General features: G+C 44.5%; 2 protein-coding genes across 5 annotated transcripts; one reads left to right on the forward strand and one right to left on the reverse strand.

Moving 5' to 3' along the window:
• The first annotated feature begins 1,792 nt into the window (after positions 1-1,792).
• Positions 1,793-10,447, forward strand: cops4 (COP9 constitutive photomorphogenic homolog subunit 4 (Arabidopsis)). Of its 4 annotated transcripts, none has more exons than XM_066711532.1 (11): positions 1,793-1,982; positions 2,711-2,790; positions 3,075-3,226; positions 3,571-3,674; positions 3,831-3,984; positions 4,259-4,409; positions 4,537-4,729; positions 5,532-5,649; positions 6,298-6,345; positions 8,454-8,538; positions 8,812-10,447. In XM_066711532.1, the coding sequence occupies exons 1-11, from the start codon at positions 1,909-1,911 to the stop codon at positions 8,943-8,945; spliced, it is 1,293 nt and encodes a 430-aa protein (XP_066567629.1). In that variant the 5' UTR covers positions 1,793-1,908; the 3' UTR covers positions 8,946-10,447. The 4 variants fall into 4 exon arrangements, with proteins under 4 accessions (XP_066567629.1, XP_066567631.1, XP_066567632.1 ...); XM_066711534.1 differs by having other exon boundaries at positions 4,537-4,707; positions 5,534-5,649; XM_066711535.1 differs by lacking the exon at positions 6,298-6,345 and having other exon boundaries at positions 1,795-1,982.
• Positions 10,448-12,011: 1,564 nt separating this feature from the next.
• LOC136755118 (placenta-specific gene 8 protein) lies at positions 12,012-14,910 on the reverse strand. Its single transcript, XM_066711537.1, has 5 exons — positions 14,850-14,910; positions 13,543-13,643; positions 13,069-13,193; positions 12,708-12,822; positions 12,012-12,136 (listed from the first exon to the last, which is right to left on the reverse strand). The coding sequence occupies exons 2-4, from the start codon at positions 13,634-13,636 to the stop codon at positions 12,718-12,720; spliced, it is 324 nt and encodes a 107-aa protein (XP_066567634.1). The 5' UTR covers positions 13,637-13,643; positions 14,850-14,910; the 3' UTR covers positions 12,012-12,136; positions 12,708-12,717.
• Positions 14,911-19,338: the final 4,428 nt, after the last annotated feature.

The raw sequence follows: 19,338 nt of genomic DNA on the forward strand, positions 1-19,338 counted from the left end.
CGCCCTCCCTGGAAACCACGCCGTGCGTCATGACGTTGCGCCGCCGTGACGTAGTCGGCTTGCTCCTGACTTCCGCCTGTGCAGCTGAGCTGTGAAGTCAGAGAACATGTCAGTGTCCTTTACATACATGAATGTATTACTGTTAATATCAGGGGGTTGTAGTTCCTGCATATTAGAGATTGCGCCGCTCAGACTTGTTCGTAACCTGAATCTATTCCAAATCTTTCTTAACTACTGTAGTGAAACATATCATTTGATATACGAGAAGAATAGTTGTTCAAAAAGTTTAATCTGGATCAGAATGATCCGGATTTGGAAATCCCGTGTTTTGATATCCAGGATCAGGTAATCCATCTTACTTTCGTGCCGGTTTTTCAAAGCAACATTGGATTGGATCACCCTGATCCACATACAGACTTTTCAAGATTACCAAATCCGGATTACCAGGGCTCTAAATGGGACAACACATCACAATGTAGGCTACTAGCTATGTAAAGAACAACAGGTAGAATAGCCAGCGTGGGGTCACTTTAAGTGTTTTTATTTGAACAGACAGAAAACAGCACAATAAAACAATACAAATATCCCCTTCCATTTCCATTTTCTTTTAAACAGTCAGACCCCTCATCTAACCCATAACAAATAAATAACTATTTTTGACTGGTTAATCTCTGATGACAGTTAACATTAAAAATATTTTTGTTTGATATTGACAACTGTTTGGGGGATTATTTTATGGGGACAAAATCATTTTTATTTCATTTTTTTACTGTACTGAAAGGCTTAATAGGTAGCCTAATGTCTACTTTATCTACTTTATCATTGTAATGGTTAATCAAATCAAGTGCAAAATATAAATAAATGTATATATACTACATGATACAAATGTTGTATTATTTGACCAATGTTAAAGTTTTATTACATTTTGTTCCTGAAATCCACCCTGAATCCACCCTTCTGCTGGGATCAGGATAATCCTGATTTTTTGGATCAAAGGTATCCCAATCCTACTAAAAAGTTTTGAACAACACATACTGAAGGTTGGGTCCAGATCAAAACCAAGACTCGATTACGTGATCTAATCCGATTTCAGAATCCTTTTTTTCTTTTGAACAACCCATTTTCAAGATTTGATCCAATCCGATACCTGAAATCCGATGAGATTACATCTGAACAACTGGGCCCAGATGTCATAATATTGCTATGTATGCTCTGCCACTTATTCACCCACATGTTGTTTAAGATATATAAAGGGAAAGCCTAGAAATTAAGTGTGTCTAGAAAGGTGATTCTTCCCTATACCAGTTTTATTTTGTATGTTAACACACATGCATCAATAATCAGGTTTGCAAGGCATTTTATCAAAATGACAATTTTTTAAGCGTAACACTTAACATTATGTGATACATCCCCATATTAGACCTATAATTATGAACATGTCTACGTAACGTATTATAATGCACGTGATTTCACTTTAATTTTAGCATTTATGCATTCGCACTTCAGTATACATGTGGAAATATACTGCCTGTACCCCAGTATTAACTGTGTTTATTCCACCATGTTGGGTGATCATAGCCCCGCTGCAGAGAGCGCTGCTAACATTGAGCTTATTATGACTCAAGATGGCCGCTCGATCTGTCACTCAAACCCGGTTGGTTTGGCTCCAAAGGTACAAAGCCCTTCTCTAACGTGTGACGTAATGACGTCCCGCGTAAATTGACCCCTTTTTCCGACTGTGCTTTGATCTTCAGAGACAAGACCCTCCCTCTCGCCCGGCGAAGTGGCCTGCTTGGCTGGGAGGACCGAGGCGTTGTATCAGCCGCGCAGGAGGCCTGTCTCCCCTGACGGAAGGTGTTCCCTCTTGCCACTTGGCGGAGCAGAGTCGTTGGTATCTCGGTCGAGAAGATGGCGGCGGCAGTCAGGCAAGAGCTAGCCCAGCTAATGAATTCCAGCGGATCGCACAAAGATCTCGCCGGAAAGTAAGTGGCAAAAGCCCGGAGAAAAGTCAAGTTTATACCGAAGGACAGTGGCAGGGGTGGCGCCAGCTCTCAATAGGCTGGCTGTGTGCGGTGGCCGATGCGGCGCTGCAGTCTGTGGCCGCAGATGAAGTTGGAGCAGCTCGCTGTGTTTACAGATGCAGGAGCGAGCTTTTAATCGTGCAAAACACGCTGTTTCAGTGCCGACGGGCATGTGCACAGATCAGCCACACAAAGAGGTTATGGGTTTTAGCTCTCCGTGTATTGATGAGCGGCTGCTACTTGAAGTCATGTGACAGGTTATGTGAGGCCCGGTGATTCAGCATGGGTAGTGTTTATTGTGTGTGGAGAGATGGCGTTAGACTGTCTATAAGTTACTGTAAAAACGTACATGGTGGTCGTGTTTGTGGGTGAAATAAAATGCAGAGAAATCAAGTGCAGGAGTCCACGGTGAAAGTGGACAGGAGCCGGATCTCGACCAGTGACTGTCCTGAGATCTGCGGTCCCACACTGGATTGGATAGAAATGTTCTCCATGTTCATGTAACTCATTGATACCTATAACATTTTGTACGAACCTATATCTTTAGCTACAGAAAGTGCATAAAAGTAACTAACTACACGTGCAAAGTGTATGTGTATGTATGTGTGGGTGGGTGTATGTTTTAATGTATCTGTAAGTGGGTGTCAGTCAGAGTTTGCAATCCTCAGTGTAATTAATTGTCTTTACAGGTACCGACAGATCCTTGAAAAGGCCATTCAGTTCACTGGTGCTGAGCAGCTGGAGGCTTTGAAGGCCTTTGTTGAAGCCAGTAAGTTTCCACACAGGGAAATGTAGACCTGCCCACATGTGCCTTTACACAAGGATATTTAATATTTTTCTGTTTTTAAAGCATAATCAATGAGGGTTATGTATCTGTTCCTGTGTGTATTTTATTTGACTGTGCACAATGCCATTTCTGACCTCCTCCAACTCCCAGAGGCCCACCTGGTTTATATAAAAGCAAATGAGACTTCTGAGGCAGTGTTGTGTCCTGGCAATTTCTCCATGCGCTGAGATGGTCTGATCCCCACTGTTTCCCCTCTCCGTCCTCAGTGGTCAATGAGAACGTCAGTCTAGTCATCTCAAGGCAACTGCTGACGGACTTCTGCACCCATCTGCCCAGCCTCCCAGACGGCACTGCCAAGGAGGTCTACCACTTCACCCTGGAGAAGATCCAGCCCAGGGTCATCTCTTTTGAGGAGCAGGTGGGTAGAGTGTTCCCTCTCACCCCGTTCTCACAGCACACATGGACGTAAACGCTCCTCCTATCCCAGGGGCCACAGTCCACTCTCTCACGCCTCCTGTTGTGTCACCTGGGCTCTGCTGTTACTGTAGCTGGCTTTAGTGTGGCTTATCTCTGAATCTTTCACGCAGGGTGCAGGTCTCTTTGTGGCCATGCCATCTCTGTAGGCTCTGATGTTTGAAATGATGTACATAAGAATATTTACATCAAGAAAAGGTTTTAGCTGTCCAACTGTTATAGTGTGATCTGCCTCTGTAATGGGGCAGCTGTCCCAGACCCATATTGACTGCTTTAATGGTTTCTCAGGTGGCTTCAATCCGACAACATCTGGCCACCATTTACGAGAAGGAGGAGGACTGGAGGAACGCTGCGCAGGTCCTAGTTGGAATTCCCCTGGAGACGGGGCAAAAGTAAGTGCCTGAGGAATCACCAAGCCCGGTCTTCTCTGTTGGGCGAGCTGTGTTGTTAGTGCTTGTGTGTGTTGTGTAGTGTCGAGCGGCTGACCTGTCTGTCGTTGTCTGAATGGTGGAATAGCAGACTAATCCATCTGTCCTTGTGCTTGCCAGGCAGTACAACGTCGACTACAAGTTAGACACGTACCTGAAAATCGCTCGTCTGTACCTCGAGGACGATGACCCGGTCCAGGCCGAAGCCTACATCAACCGTGCCTCCCTGCTGCAGAACGAGTCCACCAACGAACAACTGCAGATCCACTATAAGGTAGCTCCTCCGTCATGTCACCATGTTGGGGGGAGAAATGTGGATTGTCTGCAGTGTATAGCAGTCACTCAGTCGACAAAGAAAATAAAACGTGACTCTGGAGTTAAAAAGCTCAGCTCTAAAGTGGATATTCATGAATACTAGGCATTATAGTATGTTATCATTTTCCCTAGCGTGATTACCAAAGTCTCAGGGGAGGATGAGTGCTTTAAACAGTGACACCCATGCTGTAGGCTTTGCAATGTTGACTCCTCTCTCCTCTGGTCACCCCAAGGTGTGCTATGCCAGAGTCCTGGACTACAGGAGGAAGTTCATAGAGGCCGCCCAGAGATACAACGAGCTTTCCTACAAGTCTATTGTCCACGAAAGCGAGCGGCTAGAAGCTCTCAAACACGCGCTGCATTGCACCATCCTGGCCTCCGCAGGTACTGTCCCCCTCCGCTCCCTCCGCCCCTGTGTCTCTGGGTATCTGCTCCTCAGGAGCGCTCAGCGACTTCACCGGGAAGCGGGGGTGTCGTGGCTTGCCGTAACAGTGCCATCCTCTCCCTCCAGGGCAGCAACGCTCCCGCATGCTGGCTACGCTGTTCAAGGACGAGCGCTGCCAGCAGCTGGCAGCATACGGCATCCTGGAGAAGATGTACCTGGACCGCATCATCCGGGGCAACCAGCTGCAGGAGTTTGCCGCCATGCTGATGCCCCACCAGAAAGCCACCACAGCTGACGGTCAGAGCTCCAGCAGTCCCCTAGGAAAGCACACTCGCGTTTAACCACCACACGTGCCGCACCCATCCTATAGGCTGCCTTTCACTACATACATGTGTTTAGGAATGAGGTGTCAGTCTGTCTGGGGGAACAAACAGAGGGCAGGGGTTGTAATGAAGTTGCCAGAACAGTTCATTCCTCAAAACACAGCAGTAGGGGCTGTTAGTCTGGGTTTTGTTGCAGTAGTAGAGGGAAATTAACATTGTAGGAAATGTATAACTGCTTAATACAACTTTAGTTTTAAATATAGCTTAGAAGTAACTTAGTTTTAAACGGAAGTGTGTTGCTGCCATGAAAAACTAAAGTTTGTAGTTCTTAGGTATGGAATCTCTCGCGATACGACAGACCTGGATAGGAAGGAGAGAAACTTTAACTTTAAACTTTATTTAAACTGCTATATTTCATTGAGTTGCATTTTCATGGGTAAATAGGGTGAACACAGGAAGCTACATGGGTATAAAAACAGGGCTTTTGGAAACTCTTCACACACGACCCTGAAGGAGTCGTGTTTTAGAATTTTTCATCTAAATGTTAGTTGCTCCTTAAGTTTCTCTCCGTCCTATCCAGTTTTGTTGTATCGTGACCCGTACCTAAACACTGCAAATGGTCTTGCACTACAAACTTTTTTTTCCAGTGGATACAATACGCTTCCGTAGTTTCACAACTTTGTTACTCAATTTGAACAAAAATAGATTACTCTCATCATGACATTTGAGTGGCCCCGGCCAGCGTAGGAGGCCCCGGTCCGAGGGGTGCGGATGCGTTACTGTGTCTCTTCTGATCACAGGTTCCAGTATTTTAGACCGAGCCGTTATTGAGCACAACCTGCTGTCTGCCAGCAAACTGTACAATAACATCACCTTCGAGGAGCTGGGCGCGCTGCTGGAGATCCCCCCCGCCAAGGTAAGCACTCCTCACCGCTGCCCCACCGCAGAGACGTGCCCCCTACCCCTCACCCATCAGTCTGGGGGGACACTGTGCCCAGGGAGAGGCGAGAGCAAAACCCATAAACGTTCACAGGTCTATGAAAGCAGGGATTGATTGATTGATTGGATTGATTTTTGAATACTCTTTTAGCGAGTGTCACCCCTTGAACCAATTGAGCCCATTTTTCCACTGTTCTGAAGGGTGATGGGTGTTTGAGGGTTTAATCGAGTTCGAAACATGAATCTAGAGTGTAGATGTGTAAAGTATTCACTACTTCACACTCGAAAGAGCCAAGAAGACCGAAGAAAAGGCATCGGCTTGTATTTTAGTGCCTACAGGAAATATCTGATCAGTATTAATCAGTTCCATTGCTTACCAATATATTACAAACAAGCAGCCAGGAATCCCAATCCAGGACACAATACAGAATCAAGTTGGTTTTGTTTTGGTTATTTTCTCCCCCAATAAAAAAATCCCCATAAGCTAGTACAGCATTTTTTGTGGCCAGGCCTGTGTGGTGTGCCGCCAGGTGGATTAGGATCTCGGGAACACGCGTGCTCTTCTGTCAGCACGTCATCCTTCACATGCAATGTATTTTCAATATATATGTGTGTTGTTGTGCAGGGCAGTTGTCCCGATGTTGAAGCCCCTGGTTACAACAGAAGCAACTTGGTAGGGAACCAATAAACTACTTATACTAATAAATGAAGTGTGAAATAAAAAATAATAAAAATAATAATAAACCCAAAACGGCCTAAACGGAAGCCTTTTCCAGAGTCCAGCTGCAGATTTGCAGAGCCGGTCTGTTGAGGCGAGGACAGCGGAGAGCCGGTGGGCCGCGGTGCACTCCCCTTATAATCTCAGCCAGGAGCCTCGGCTTCGGCCTCTATGGCAACTGAACGTTGATTGTTTTATTATATTTCCATTTAATTTTGCTTTATTAACAGAATACGTTTTTATGAATTTATTTTTTATTGCCAATTGGATTATTTTATTGCGCTTATAACCCGTCTTTAAAAGTCAGCATCCGGGAGCTCCGATACTGTGGGAACGGATTCATTTAATCATTTCTTAGCTGTTGTATGTGCTTTAGTGTGGTTTGATGCACGTCACTCAGAATTCGCTGGATCGTTGGGCCCATTTACGTGATTTTTCCGTATTTGTTGCATTTTTGCAAAATAAAAATAAAGTGTTGGAATGTGTAGTGGTGTTTTTGAGAAGATAATCAATAGTGTTATTGAACCGTGCTTGCTACATGTTCAATTGATTTATTGTACAAAAACAAGTTTAAATATTCCATAGTTTTTTTTTATGGGTAAGTAATACATTTAAATAAATAAATCCATACTCCCCCACGTTGAAAGTACACTGGTACACCACAACATTAGGTAAGTCTGTGGGACGAAAAGGACCACCTCAAGATCAAACTTCAGTAGACTTGTCAACAATTGTTACAAATTTACTACATTGAAAGACACTTAATGTGTAAAATGTGTATTTATTATTTTGATTTATAAATGCCTTATTTTACAATGTTTCATCGCCTCTGGATTATATACCTATCTGCGGAGGGCCAAGTTACGCAGTTCTATACCGTCTCAGACCTCACACCTATTAACCAATGGAGCAAGAAACATCAAAGTTGGTTTTGTGTTCTTCCCTAATGATAATATTGTGCGGTTCCATATGCATACGTTGTTTGTAACTGTGCATTTCAGTAAACGGCAGCCAGTCTGCTCACCTTGCGTGCCATTTTCCATTTCAAGCCCTGTCCCTGTAGCGTGTGAGCTGCTTCTGGATTCATTATTATTATTTATTTCTTAGCAGACGCCCTTATCCAGGGCGACTAACAAAATATAAGAGCAATACAAAGTGCAACAATACAGTGCAGTTCAAAACATGATGCCATGTACAAATTCCAATTTACACAAGTGTATTGGAAATATACAGTAAACAGTACAAGTCCAGCATCCTAGATTGTAAAAGCTAATAAGTGCAGACAAGATGTGAAGTCATCGTTAAGAGCTAAGGGAAAGGAGGCATAGGGGAAATCGAAATAAACAATACGAGTGCTAGTAATGTAAAGCAAGAGGTATGACAAAACGTTGTATAAGTGCAATTCTACAGGAGAATCAACAACTAAATTACAAGTACTGTCTGAAAAGATGCGTCTTGAGTAATCGCTGGAAGGAGGTCAGGGACTCTGCTGTCTTGACTTCAATGGGAGGGTCGTGGAGAGAGACCTGTGTTTGTACCCAGTGTAGAGAGACTGACTGTATGAGCGTAACGGGGAATTACGTTGGATTGCAGCGGATTCAGGCAACATCACTTTTATTCAGAGGTATTTGTATTTCAATCCTGACGAGGGTGCTGTCTGATGTGGGCCAGTATTCCCAAATTATAACGGGAGTGCGCTACAGTTAATCAGCTAATTGGGTGATAGCAATGTGATATGTTCATATCCGCTTCACAAAATCCGTTGTACTGTTTCATGTGAGCTTCACTGACTGTAGAAGTAGAGCTTTCGATTCCTAACCCCTAACAAATTCACGTTCCCTAGATTTTTGCAGCTGAATACATATTTAAAAATAATTCTGTAGCTTTGGCTGAGAAACAAAAAGCTAAAAAGCATAACTATAAAAAAAGGCAAACGAAGTTGCCTTTTAATGTTTGAAACGTCCGTGCTTGTGCGCTTTTCAGTGTGATGGTGAGAATCCTGTCTCCGTGTCCGACTGTCTCTCGTGTAAGTGTTCATAGAAATCTCTGGTTTTTGTGGACAGGCTGAAAAGATCGCCTCCCAAATGATCACAGAGGGCCGCATGAATGGCTTCATCGACCAGATCGACGGCATCGTCCACTTTGAAAGTAAGTACAGATGTGCAGACCTGAGAACTATTAACTGGACATCTAGGTGCTTTATTTACTTCCAGGTCAGCATGGTGGAAGTAGAAACTTAATAAACATACCGCATATAATTAATTTAATAACGTACGCCACCAGCTATTGAAAATCCCACCTGATCCACGACTCTTAAGATGCTGCATGTCAGTATTAGTGTTCATGTGTGTGCGGTTGTCTGTCACCCTCCCCTGAGGAGGAAACGCAACAATAACCCAACCCCCACTGTGTTGTCTTCAGCTCGGGAGCCGCTGCCCACGTGGGACAAGCAGATCCAGTCCCTCTGTTTCCAGGTCAATAACCTGCTGGAGAAGATCAGCCAGGCTGCCCCGGAGTGGACCGCCCAGGCCATGGAGGCCCAGATGACCCAGTAACACTCACCCCCCCCCCCCCCCAGCGTGGACTCGACCATTCCCCCTCCGCAGCATGGCATACAGCGCTCCCCCAGCGCGGCCTTCCTCCCCCGGCTTGTTCTCCGTCAAAACCCCACAGCAGTACCGTTGCTTCAGGCTCTCATCCAGGGGTGTGTGTGTGTGCGCGCGCCATCAAATCTTCCCCCGTGGTTGTGGAGGCGGAGTTTCGGCGCCGCGTCCGCCGGTGATCTCGCGGTGAGGGGGTGTCGCCAGTGGCGCTCAATTGAAATGTGCATGAAGCTCGCCTTATATTCTCTTAGTGTTTCCACAGCTGCGTTCTCCCTAAAACCTTCTTTTCTCCTTTTCTCTCCTCGGTTTACCGGATAGTGGTTCGGTGGTGGATACTAGGAAGGAAAGACGCGTGTTTTGTTTTAATTTAGTTTTGCTTGTTTTTCCATTAACCTTTACCTCTCTGATATGATGCTGTGGATAAGTCTGAACAGAACAGTGGGGGAAGAAATATATATATATTGAAACGCAGGCTGTTTATAAGCAATAGTACAGACCAGGTGACTGAAATATCTGCCAGGATGAGACGAAACTTACTGTAACCAAATCCACTCCTTCTTTTTTACTCTTGGTAATTCTGGTGTGTCCATCTTTTCCAAGCGTAGTCGTGTGAGGGTTTGCAGTGATAGTTTTGGGAGAAAGCTTGTGTTCAGAGTATCGGCTGCCCGCTACCTGGTTGTCGCTCGGAGCCCGTGGGCCGGGACCGCACCGCTTGGTTCCACAGGCTGAAGCAGCTGAATGCGTTTCTGTGGAGCGCTGCCCGCGTCGTGTGGAGCTGGAAGTGAGGAAGGTGTGCGTGAAGACCGGGGATTTCCCAGGGAATCGTGCGCGTTGTTCGGCCGATTCTCCCGCTTCGACCCCAGTGGAGTTTACTACAGAGTCCCAATGTGTCGCTATGTTTCCCTTTTCTGCATCTGTACCGCCTGGTGAATCCTACCAGCCGGGCAATGGCAGTTCCTCTCACCACAACAACATGAACTTGAGATGGAGCAGCCGGAGTCTGAGCTTTGCAAACCTGACTCATTTCGCAGGTCTACGTCTGCAGGATACCTGACCGCCACGCTTTCCCTTCTTCCCAACATAACTGAGGTGTCCTGTGGTGCCAGTTGACTGTTAACTTAAAACCACATGTAAACAGAAGGTCGTGTAAATTATTTGTTCTCCTTTTCTTTTTGAAGACTCTTTTCTTATTATTAAAACTGTTTTTGTTTGTCAACAGGTGATTGAGATGCACATAAACGTATGTTAGATCCTAAACGTGGTACAGCTCCAAGTCCTCTGACTAATTTTAAGTTCCTTTTAAACTTGTAAAAGCCATCGGATGAAGACGCAGGGGAAAAAAATAAACTCAAGTGCATTGTGTGGGCTTACATTGTTGTAGTATTTTGGTATTCAACAAGCATAATGTGTTATAATGGCCGTGCTGTTTGAACAGAATAAAAGTTGTTGACGTACCTGGTGGATTGAAACGATCCTTTGCTGAAAACCAAAGATCAAGGTGAAGAACCCCAACTAACTTCTTCCTGGTGTCTAATATGTGTCAGGTCAATTTATACAGCCGTGAATGTAATTCAAGCACCTCTGAGACTAGACTGGTTCATCTTCAGTACGATGTAATGAAGGCTGAAAGGCACTAGGTGGCATCGCTTACCTTTTTTAATGTATGTTTTTGTGTCAAATAGTTTTCTGCCTTTGATGTGTAATGTTAAAGACCAGCTCCCAAAACAGATCCCGATAAACCTTAATAACTTACATAGTTTAATTGCATGTCTTTTTGAAGTTGACCAGTTAAACCCAATCAAAAATGTATTTGCAGATGTTATGTTTAAATAAATTGAGAAAGACTGACAACAGACCTAAAGTCAAGACAGAAAACAGGAGACGCTTCTTCACACAGAGAGGCGTCACAATCTGATGTGGCTGAAGAGACAATTTGGGAACATTCAAAAACAGACTGGATAGGATCCTTGGATCACTTAGATATTAATGGACACCAAACGAGCACGATGGGGCGAATGGCCTCCTCTCGACTGGACACTGTCTCATGTCCTAAAGTCAATATATTTCAATCTTAATTCCTTGACCTAGAGTTTTGGAATTGGCGTTGTTGATATTCAGAGAGGAATTGAGTCCCCACCCCACCCTTTAAAGCCAAAAAGACAGTTTAGTAGTCTTTCAGAACTGCCTGGATCTTCCTTTCTGCAAATGCTTCTCCAGTTACCCTTATCTTATTAAATAAATCTAATAAATCATGGTCTTTATTCGAAACAGTCTGGTTGGGCAAGGTCAGTAGCAGCCCATCCATGTGGCAGGCCTTGAGGGGAATTCCAGTGACTTGTTATGAGTCGACGGGGCAGCGTGGTCCGTCACATGGGGAGAGCTGGAGCCAGGTACACCACGGCACCAGAGTCCAATAAGGGAAGTATACAAATGTTTTACCATGCAAACAGCACAATTGCGTCTGACCTTTGGAGGCAGCATTGAGGTGCTTTGAATAGTGTGACAATGTGCCTTGTGCAATTTCTTCTTAAATGTAGAAAACAATGAAAGGGTTTGTGTCCACTGGTCCAACAGGCCTTATGCTCTTCACACATTGTTGACACTAATATGTAGCTCGTTTCTGGCAATTGGTGTGTCTTGTCAATGTAAGTGGGGCATCTTTGGGATGAACAGTGCCTTATGTGGAGCAATTATCCACAGAGAAGGTGGACCAGACAGGCCTGGACCAGATAAAAACTGGCTTTCCTGAAAGAGAGCACATTTCAGGCTTGAACCCTGGGCTTCTGACAGTAACTGGAACCAGGTCATGGTTGTGTAGATAGAGATGCCTGCAATCAGTGAACAGTTTTGATTCGGTCTCGCCCACAGTTATGACAATAAACTGAATCTCAAAGTTCTCAGAAAAGCTCCTTGTTATTCATGGGCTGCAGTGGGTCAGAGTCAATAGCTTTTCTATTATTTACTTCACAGGGATTGTTTTTGGTTTGTCTTGGCCACACAGAGAGAAATGGACAGAGCTGCTTTAAAAACCCTTTAATAAAGAATATAGTGAAGAGACTGAAGTGTAGACGGCCTGGTTCCTCATCTCTGCTTCTGGGTGAGATTTCTCTCCCATGGGCCGCGTGTCTACAGTGCTGCTGCAGCTGGAAGGAAAACAACCGTAATCAGGTTTATAGAGGGAGGGGGAGATACAAGTAGTTTAAATCCACAGAGACTCAAGTTCCTTTTGGCAAAGTATCAAAATACTTCACAATACTTCACAATAGATTGACTAGTGTGGTCCAGACCAAAAAGGCAGAAACATGTGCTACATTGTTAGAACAGAGATCCTGTGATTAGAGTGATTTCAGGTTTTGTATACTAGCATTTGACTACACAAAGATATGAATCGAACGGCTTCAATTATACTTAACTGTAGACTCCAGGAGACAGTCCTGTAGTGACCCATTGTGCTGCACAATGCTATGGGTTGAAGGGCAGGCTGAGGCTAATTACTAATACAGTTATGACGATGCCTACGCTACCTACGCAATGCCTACGTAAGATTTTGCCCTTTTATATCCGTTCGCTGGTCTCACACAATACATCGGCCCCTTTCTCCTTGACCCCCAAGTGTCAAGGGGCAGAGAACACACCAACACATGTCAAGACCTCTGGAATAAATTACTCTTTTAATCTCTAAAAATAAATCAAATTGGTAAAAAAAAAAAAAACCTTTGGGATGTCAGAAGATGCCCTGTTCCTTTCTCCTGTCAATATCTCTCTTCAGCTGACAGGTGGCACAAACCCCACAGAAGTTAGTGTACAAGAAGTCAGAACACAGGGATCCCTAGAGCAGCAGAGAGACACAACAGCGACAACTCGAGTTGTTAACCGAATAAACAGACACGCACATATGTATATTAACATCTTCGTAAATCATAATTTTGATTCAAATTGTATTTTCTTTGGCCTGTTTGCCTTCTCCTTGAGAAGGGGGGAAAAAACAACAAATAAAAAACAAATGCATTCTGTAATCGAGATATTCAATGGTCTCCAAACCTGAATCCTGTCTTAAAAATCCTGTCTTAGTCACCTTGATGTTGTACTTGGCCCTGTAGACGCTGCGCATGGCCATGGTGGGTCCACAGAGACAGCACTCGTCCATGTCTCTGGCAATGGTGCAGCCCAGGCAGGGGTAACACCAGAACCCATAGCAGCCTGGCCAGCGGAGACACAAACAGCACTTTGAGCGGAGGGTTTCCCTGGAGGCTAAATGGACCATCACCTTCAAGTCTCTAAAGCAATGCATAGCTGTACCCCTTCTGTGGAGGGTTAATATTATTATTCTTAGCACTTTTGTGTGTTTATATAGAACACACATTAAGTTTTGGGAAGAACCGGACACTTTTATTGGGCTGGACTCTTGCCAGGAGAAGGAACGTGAGTCACTGAGCACTGGTGCTGTCTTGGTGTCGAGGTGTTTATGGGGAGATGAGGTGCTTGCTGCCCCGCTTTGCCCCGGCCTGCCCTCCCTGCCTCCCTCCCTGCTCTCGGGGTCTGGACTTACACGTCCCGCAGTTGTCACAGAAGTCGCAGATCCCCGTCTGCCATTCGGTGGCGGGGTACCCTCCGCTGGCCCTTGGCTGAGAAGTGACGGCCATTATCACACTGGAAAAGGAAGCAGAGATATCCCGTCATGGTTCCTAAAATAAACTATCTCTCTGTCTGTCTATCTATCTATTGTTTCTCCAATATGTGTTCCTTGTCAGTGTGTCACTGAGTCCAACATGCAACTCCAGATCTCATTTCGATAGAGATGTATCTAGGATTTTCACAACCTATAAAAGTAGCATTGACCTTAAATTAAAACTTTAATTACTTTACCAAGGAAGCGGGTTCTTTACAACCTTAAACAGCTCACACGCAATGCCTGGGTTACAACATCAACACAACCATGCATTCATCTGTCGGACAGGAGCAGCAATCGGGGGAAAATTACAAACGCACTGAGATTTGACGTGCTATGTATAAACGACACTTTTGAGCAGAATAAAGCAAATTATTGGGTCAAACAGTAGTAGAAGACACTTGTACCACCTGCTTCTTTTTAAATAGATCCAACAGATCTTGGTAGTTGGGTGACCGACATGTTTGAATCAAAAAACAAATTCTGCATATAGCATGTACTGTTTTCGATACACTCAAGTTGTGTTTATTCCTGGATGTAGGCAAATACATGTGTTATTTGTTAACTGACTTCTACAGCGTTTTAAAGCCAACTCAGGAGCCGTTTTAGTTTGCGGTTTGGTGTAGTACAACAAAAACAAACATGGCGTCTAGCTGACATAACACACGCATTCGTAGCCTAGTTAACGTGCACAACACACAGCTGAAGAGAGCACAGAACTACAGAACCCCACATTACTGACAGTCCATCCTCAGTATTTTAAAACTTCATGAGAACACTATGGGGAAATAAAATAGCTAAATAACCCCCCGTTTTATACTTTAGCCTCCAGTTTGATAGCTTCACCCGGCCCAAGCAATATTTTGCACCATTTCCCCCTCATGGCTTTGATTTCCTCCATTTATCACATGGGGGAACAAGATGCTACACTCCAATTCATTACATATCGATAACGTATTATTCATTAACTATGAATTCAGTTATTAACCCTGATTTTTTTTTATAATGAAGCAGACCGTAGGGTCTGGAAACAGATGGGATACAAATACAAATAAATACGCTCAAGTAAACTAAACCTGAAACACACACTAAAATGCCTTCGATACGCCACACTTATCTGCATTTCTGTTATTCAACCACAGTCATCAGATAATTAACACATCATTTAAAATAACCCACGAGCTCACCTGTTTCTCTCGGCTGTTTCAGTACGAAGTAGGGGACTGGAATCACTCTTATAAAGTCATGGTGGTGGTGGTGGTTAATAATTAACTTTTATTGCACAAATAAAACAAATTGTGTTTGTAATTTAAATTACCATAGATACAGTCCCCAATGTCAACGTTCTACATTGTTTTAACCTTTGGACAGAGGGATATGTTTGTGTATAATACATATATCCAGATTTAAATCCTAATGACTGTTGTTTTTTGTAGTACATACGCCAACAGGCTAAGGTTTCATAATCTGTGTCTCACATACGGAAGGTCTCTTTGGCTCTTCAGGAAGTTGGTGGCTCCAGTGTGCCAGTCCGAGGCTTTGTCCAGAGATGGAGCACAGCAGAAGACCCTGGTAACCCTGCAGATGAGGGGTGTCTTCACTGAAAGGGGTCTGTGCAGGAACTAGGATGGAAATATTGCACTTTGTTTTTGAGCCTTCTCGCTCTGCTGAACGTCGTTGAGTCGGCACGGGGAAAATCCAAACTGGGAGTCCAACCAGGGTCAAACAGCGGAGTGAACAAAAGTCATGCCTCACCTGGTGTTACTAGCGAACTGTGACTTGGGACAGTACAGGGGAAGTACAGAGCACTGCTGTGAACACGGAGAGCATAAACCTCAACATTGCAGATCAGTGGCCCATTTTGTTGGGTGTTTGTTGGTGTAAATAAGCTTTTGGCACTAGGATTTCATTAAGAATGCAATATTTCCATGTCTCTGATCCCATATGGGATAACATAACATTTTAAAAGCATGATTTTTACATCACATGGTAAACTCAACTGAGGTGGGGGATCTCATATATCTATATAGATGGGTGACAAATTAATGGAAAAACCTGAATAATGGTGGATGAACCTCCAACAGGTGTATTGCATGATACAATTAAGCAATTAACATCCCATCATGCTCTGTGCATGTATACAAATGCTGAGCAGGCCCAGCTGACCTTGATTTTGGATCAAGATGGCAAGAGGAAAGGATCTAAGTGACTTTGAAAGAGGGGTCATTATTGGGGCACGAATGCCAGGAGCTTCAGTCACAGACGTTCAACTGGCTCGTGTTTCAAAAGGAACAGTGACTAAAGTTACATCTGCATTTAGATCTATGGGAAAGACATCAGCAAATAGGGTTGGAAATTGTGGTGGAAAGCGTACATTCGATGACCGTGATGCTTGTGCATTACTGCGATATGTAAGAAAAAACAGAAGAGCAACTGTTTTCCAGGTGACTGAGAATGTCAATGCAGGATGTGATCAAACTGTCAGCAAGAACAGTCCGTCGAGAACAACAGAGAGAGGGATATTATTGTAGGGCTGCAGTGCAGAAATCCCTCATTACAAAGACAAATGCACATTTGGGATTTCAGTGGTGCAAAAACCATAGGCACTGGTCTACAGAGATAAAAGTGATATGGTCAGGTGAGTCATCCTCCCTGAGTGCATGTGTGGGACACCAAGAGAACGGGACAGGCCTGACTGCTGGACCCCTACAGTGAGGGGGTCCGGAGGCTCTGTTATGCTGTGGGGGGCATTTTCCTGGCATGGTTTGGGTCCACTTGTCCCCTTAGAGGGAAGGGTCGCTGCACATCATGACAGAGTGATTCTGAGTGATCACCTTTATCCTATGGTGACACATTTCTATCCTGATGGGAGTGTCTCTTCCAGGATGACAATGCCCCCATCCACAGGACACGAGGGTCACTGAATGGTGTGATGAGTATGAAAATGATGTGACTCATATGCTATGGCCTTCACAGTCACCAGATCTCAACCCAATTGAACACCTATGGGAGATTGTGGACCGACGTGTTAGACAGCGCTCTCCACCACCATCATCAAAACCCCAAATGAGGGAATATCTTCTGGAAGAATGGTGTCCATCCCTCCAGTAGGGGCTGGATGGTGGGCTCATGGTGCCCAACACCTCACTGAGACACTTAATGTTGGTCCTTCCTTTAATTTGTCATCTGTCTATATGTAGTGGAACTGAACTGAGGTGGGGGATATCCTTCATAAGATATCCATCTATATATCTTTCTATCTATCTATATATCTATGTATCTATCTATACACTCACCTAAAGGATTATTAGGAACACCTGTTCAATTTCTCATTAATGCAATTATCTAATCAACCAATCACATGGCAGTTGCTTCAATGCATTTAGGGGTGTGGTCCTGGTCAAGACAATCTCCTGAACTCCAAACTGAATGTCTGAATGGGAAAGAAAGGTGATTTAAGCAATTTTGAGCGTGGCATGGTTGTTGGTGCCAGACGGGCCGGTCGGAGTATTTCACAATCTGCTCAGTTACTGGGATTTTCACGCACAACCATTTCTAGGGTTTACAAAGAATGGTGTGAAAAGGGAAAAACATCCAGTATGCGGCAGTCCTGTGGGCGAAAATGCCTTGTTGATGCTAGAGGTCAGAGGAGAATGGGCCGACTGATTCAAGCTGATAGAAGAGCAACTTTGACTGAAATAACCACTCGTTACAACCGAGGTATGCAGCAAAGCATTTGTGAAGCCACAACACGTACAACCTTGAGGCGGATGGGCTACAACAGCAGAAGACCCCACCGGGTACCACTCATCTCCACTACAAATAGGAAAAAGAGGCTACAATTTGCACAAGCTCACCAAAATTGGACAGTTGAAGACTGGAAAAATGTTGCCTGGTCTGATGAGTCTCGATTTCTGTTGAGACATTCAGATGGTAGAGTCAGAATTTGGCGTAAACAGAATGAGAACATGGATCCATCATGCCTTGTTACCACTGTGCAGGCTGGTGGTGGTGGTGTAATGGTGTGGGGGATGTTTTCTTGGCACACTTTAGGCCCCTTAGTGCCAATTGGGCATCGTTTAAATGCCACGGCCTACCTGAGCATTGTTTCTGACCATGTCCATCCCTTTATGACCACCATGTACCCATCCTCTGATGGCTACTTCCAGCAGGATAATGCACCATGTCACAAAGGTCCAATCATTTCAAATTGGTTTCTTGAACATGACAATGAGTTCACTGTACTAAACTGGCCCCCACAGTCACCAGATCTCAACCCAATAGAGCATCTTTGGGATGTGGTGGAACGGGAGCTTCGTGCCCTGGATGTGCATCCCACAAATCTCCATCAACTGCAAGATGCTATCCTATCAATATGGGCCAACATTTCTAAAGAATGCTTTCAGCACCTTGTTGAATCAATGCCACGTAGAATTAAGGCAGTTCTGAAGGCGAAAGGGGGTCAAACACAGTATTAGTATGGTGTTCCTAATCATCCTTTAGGTGAGTGTATATACAGTACTGTGCAAAAGTTTTGGGCAGGTGTGAAAAAATAGTGTAAAGTAAGAATCCTTTCAAAAATAGACATGTTAATAGATTATATTTATCAAGTAACAAAATGCAAAGTGAGTGAACAGAAGAAAAATCTAAATCAATATTTGGTGTGGCCACCCTTTGCCTTCAAAACACTCAGGTGTCTGATTAAACAATTATACCAAACAGGTGCTAATGATCATCAATTCAATATGTAGGTTGAAACACAATCATTAACTGAAACAGAGACAGCTGTGTAGGAGGAATAAAACTGGGTGAGGAACAGCCAAACTCAGCTAACAAGGTGAGGTCGCTGAAGACAGTTTACTGTCAAACGTCATACACCATGGCAAGACTGAACACAGCAACAAGACAAAAGGTAGTTATGCTGCATCAGCAAGGTCTCTCCCAGGCAGACATTTCAAGGCAGACAGGGGTTTCCAGATGTGCTGTCAAGCTCTTTTGAAGAAGCACAAAGAAACGGGCAACGTTGAGGACCGCAGACGCAGTGCGCAGTGGTCGGCCAAGGAAACTTACTGCAGCAGATGAAAGACACGTCATGCTTACTTACCTTCACGATTGGAAGATCTCCAGCAGTGCCATCAGCTCAGAATTGGCAGAAAACAGTGGGATCCTGGTACACCCATGTACTGTGTGGAGAAGTCTGGTCAGACTTGGCAACAAGGCCCAGCGACTCAACTAGGCATGAAAACACAGGAACTGGGGTGCAGAAAAATGGCAGCAGGTGCTCTGGACTGATGAGTCACAATGTGAAATATCTGGCTGTAGCAGAAGGAAGTTTGTTCGCTGAAGGGCTGGAGAGCGGTACATGAATGAGTGTCTGCAGGCAACAGTGAAGCATGGTGGAGGTTCCTTGCAAGTTTGGGGCTGCATTTCTGCAAATGGAGTTGGGGATTTGGTCAGAATGAATGGTCTCCTCAATGCTGAGAAGTACAGGCAGACACTTATCCATCATGCAATATCATCAGGGAGGCATCTGATTGGCCCCACATTTATTCTGCAGCATGACAACGACCCCAAACATACAGCGACAGTCATTAAGAACTATCTTCAGTGTAAAGAAGAACAAGGAGTCCTGGCAGTGATGGTATGGTCCCCACAGAGCCCTGAGCTCAACATCGA

This window comes from Amia ocellicauda, chromosome 8 (assembly GCF_036373705.1).
Source record: "Amia ocellicauda isolate fAmiCal2 chromosome 8, fAmiCal2.hap1, whole genome shotgun sequence".
Classification (NCBI taxonomy): domain Eukaryota; kingdom Metazoa; phylum Chordata; class Actinopteri; order Amiiformes; family Amiidae; genus Amia; species Amia ocellicauda.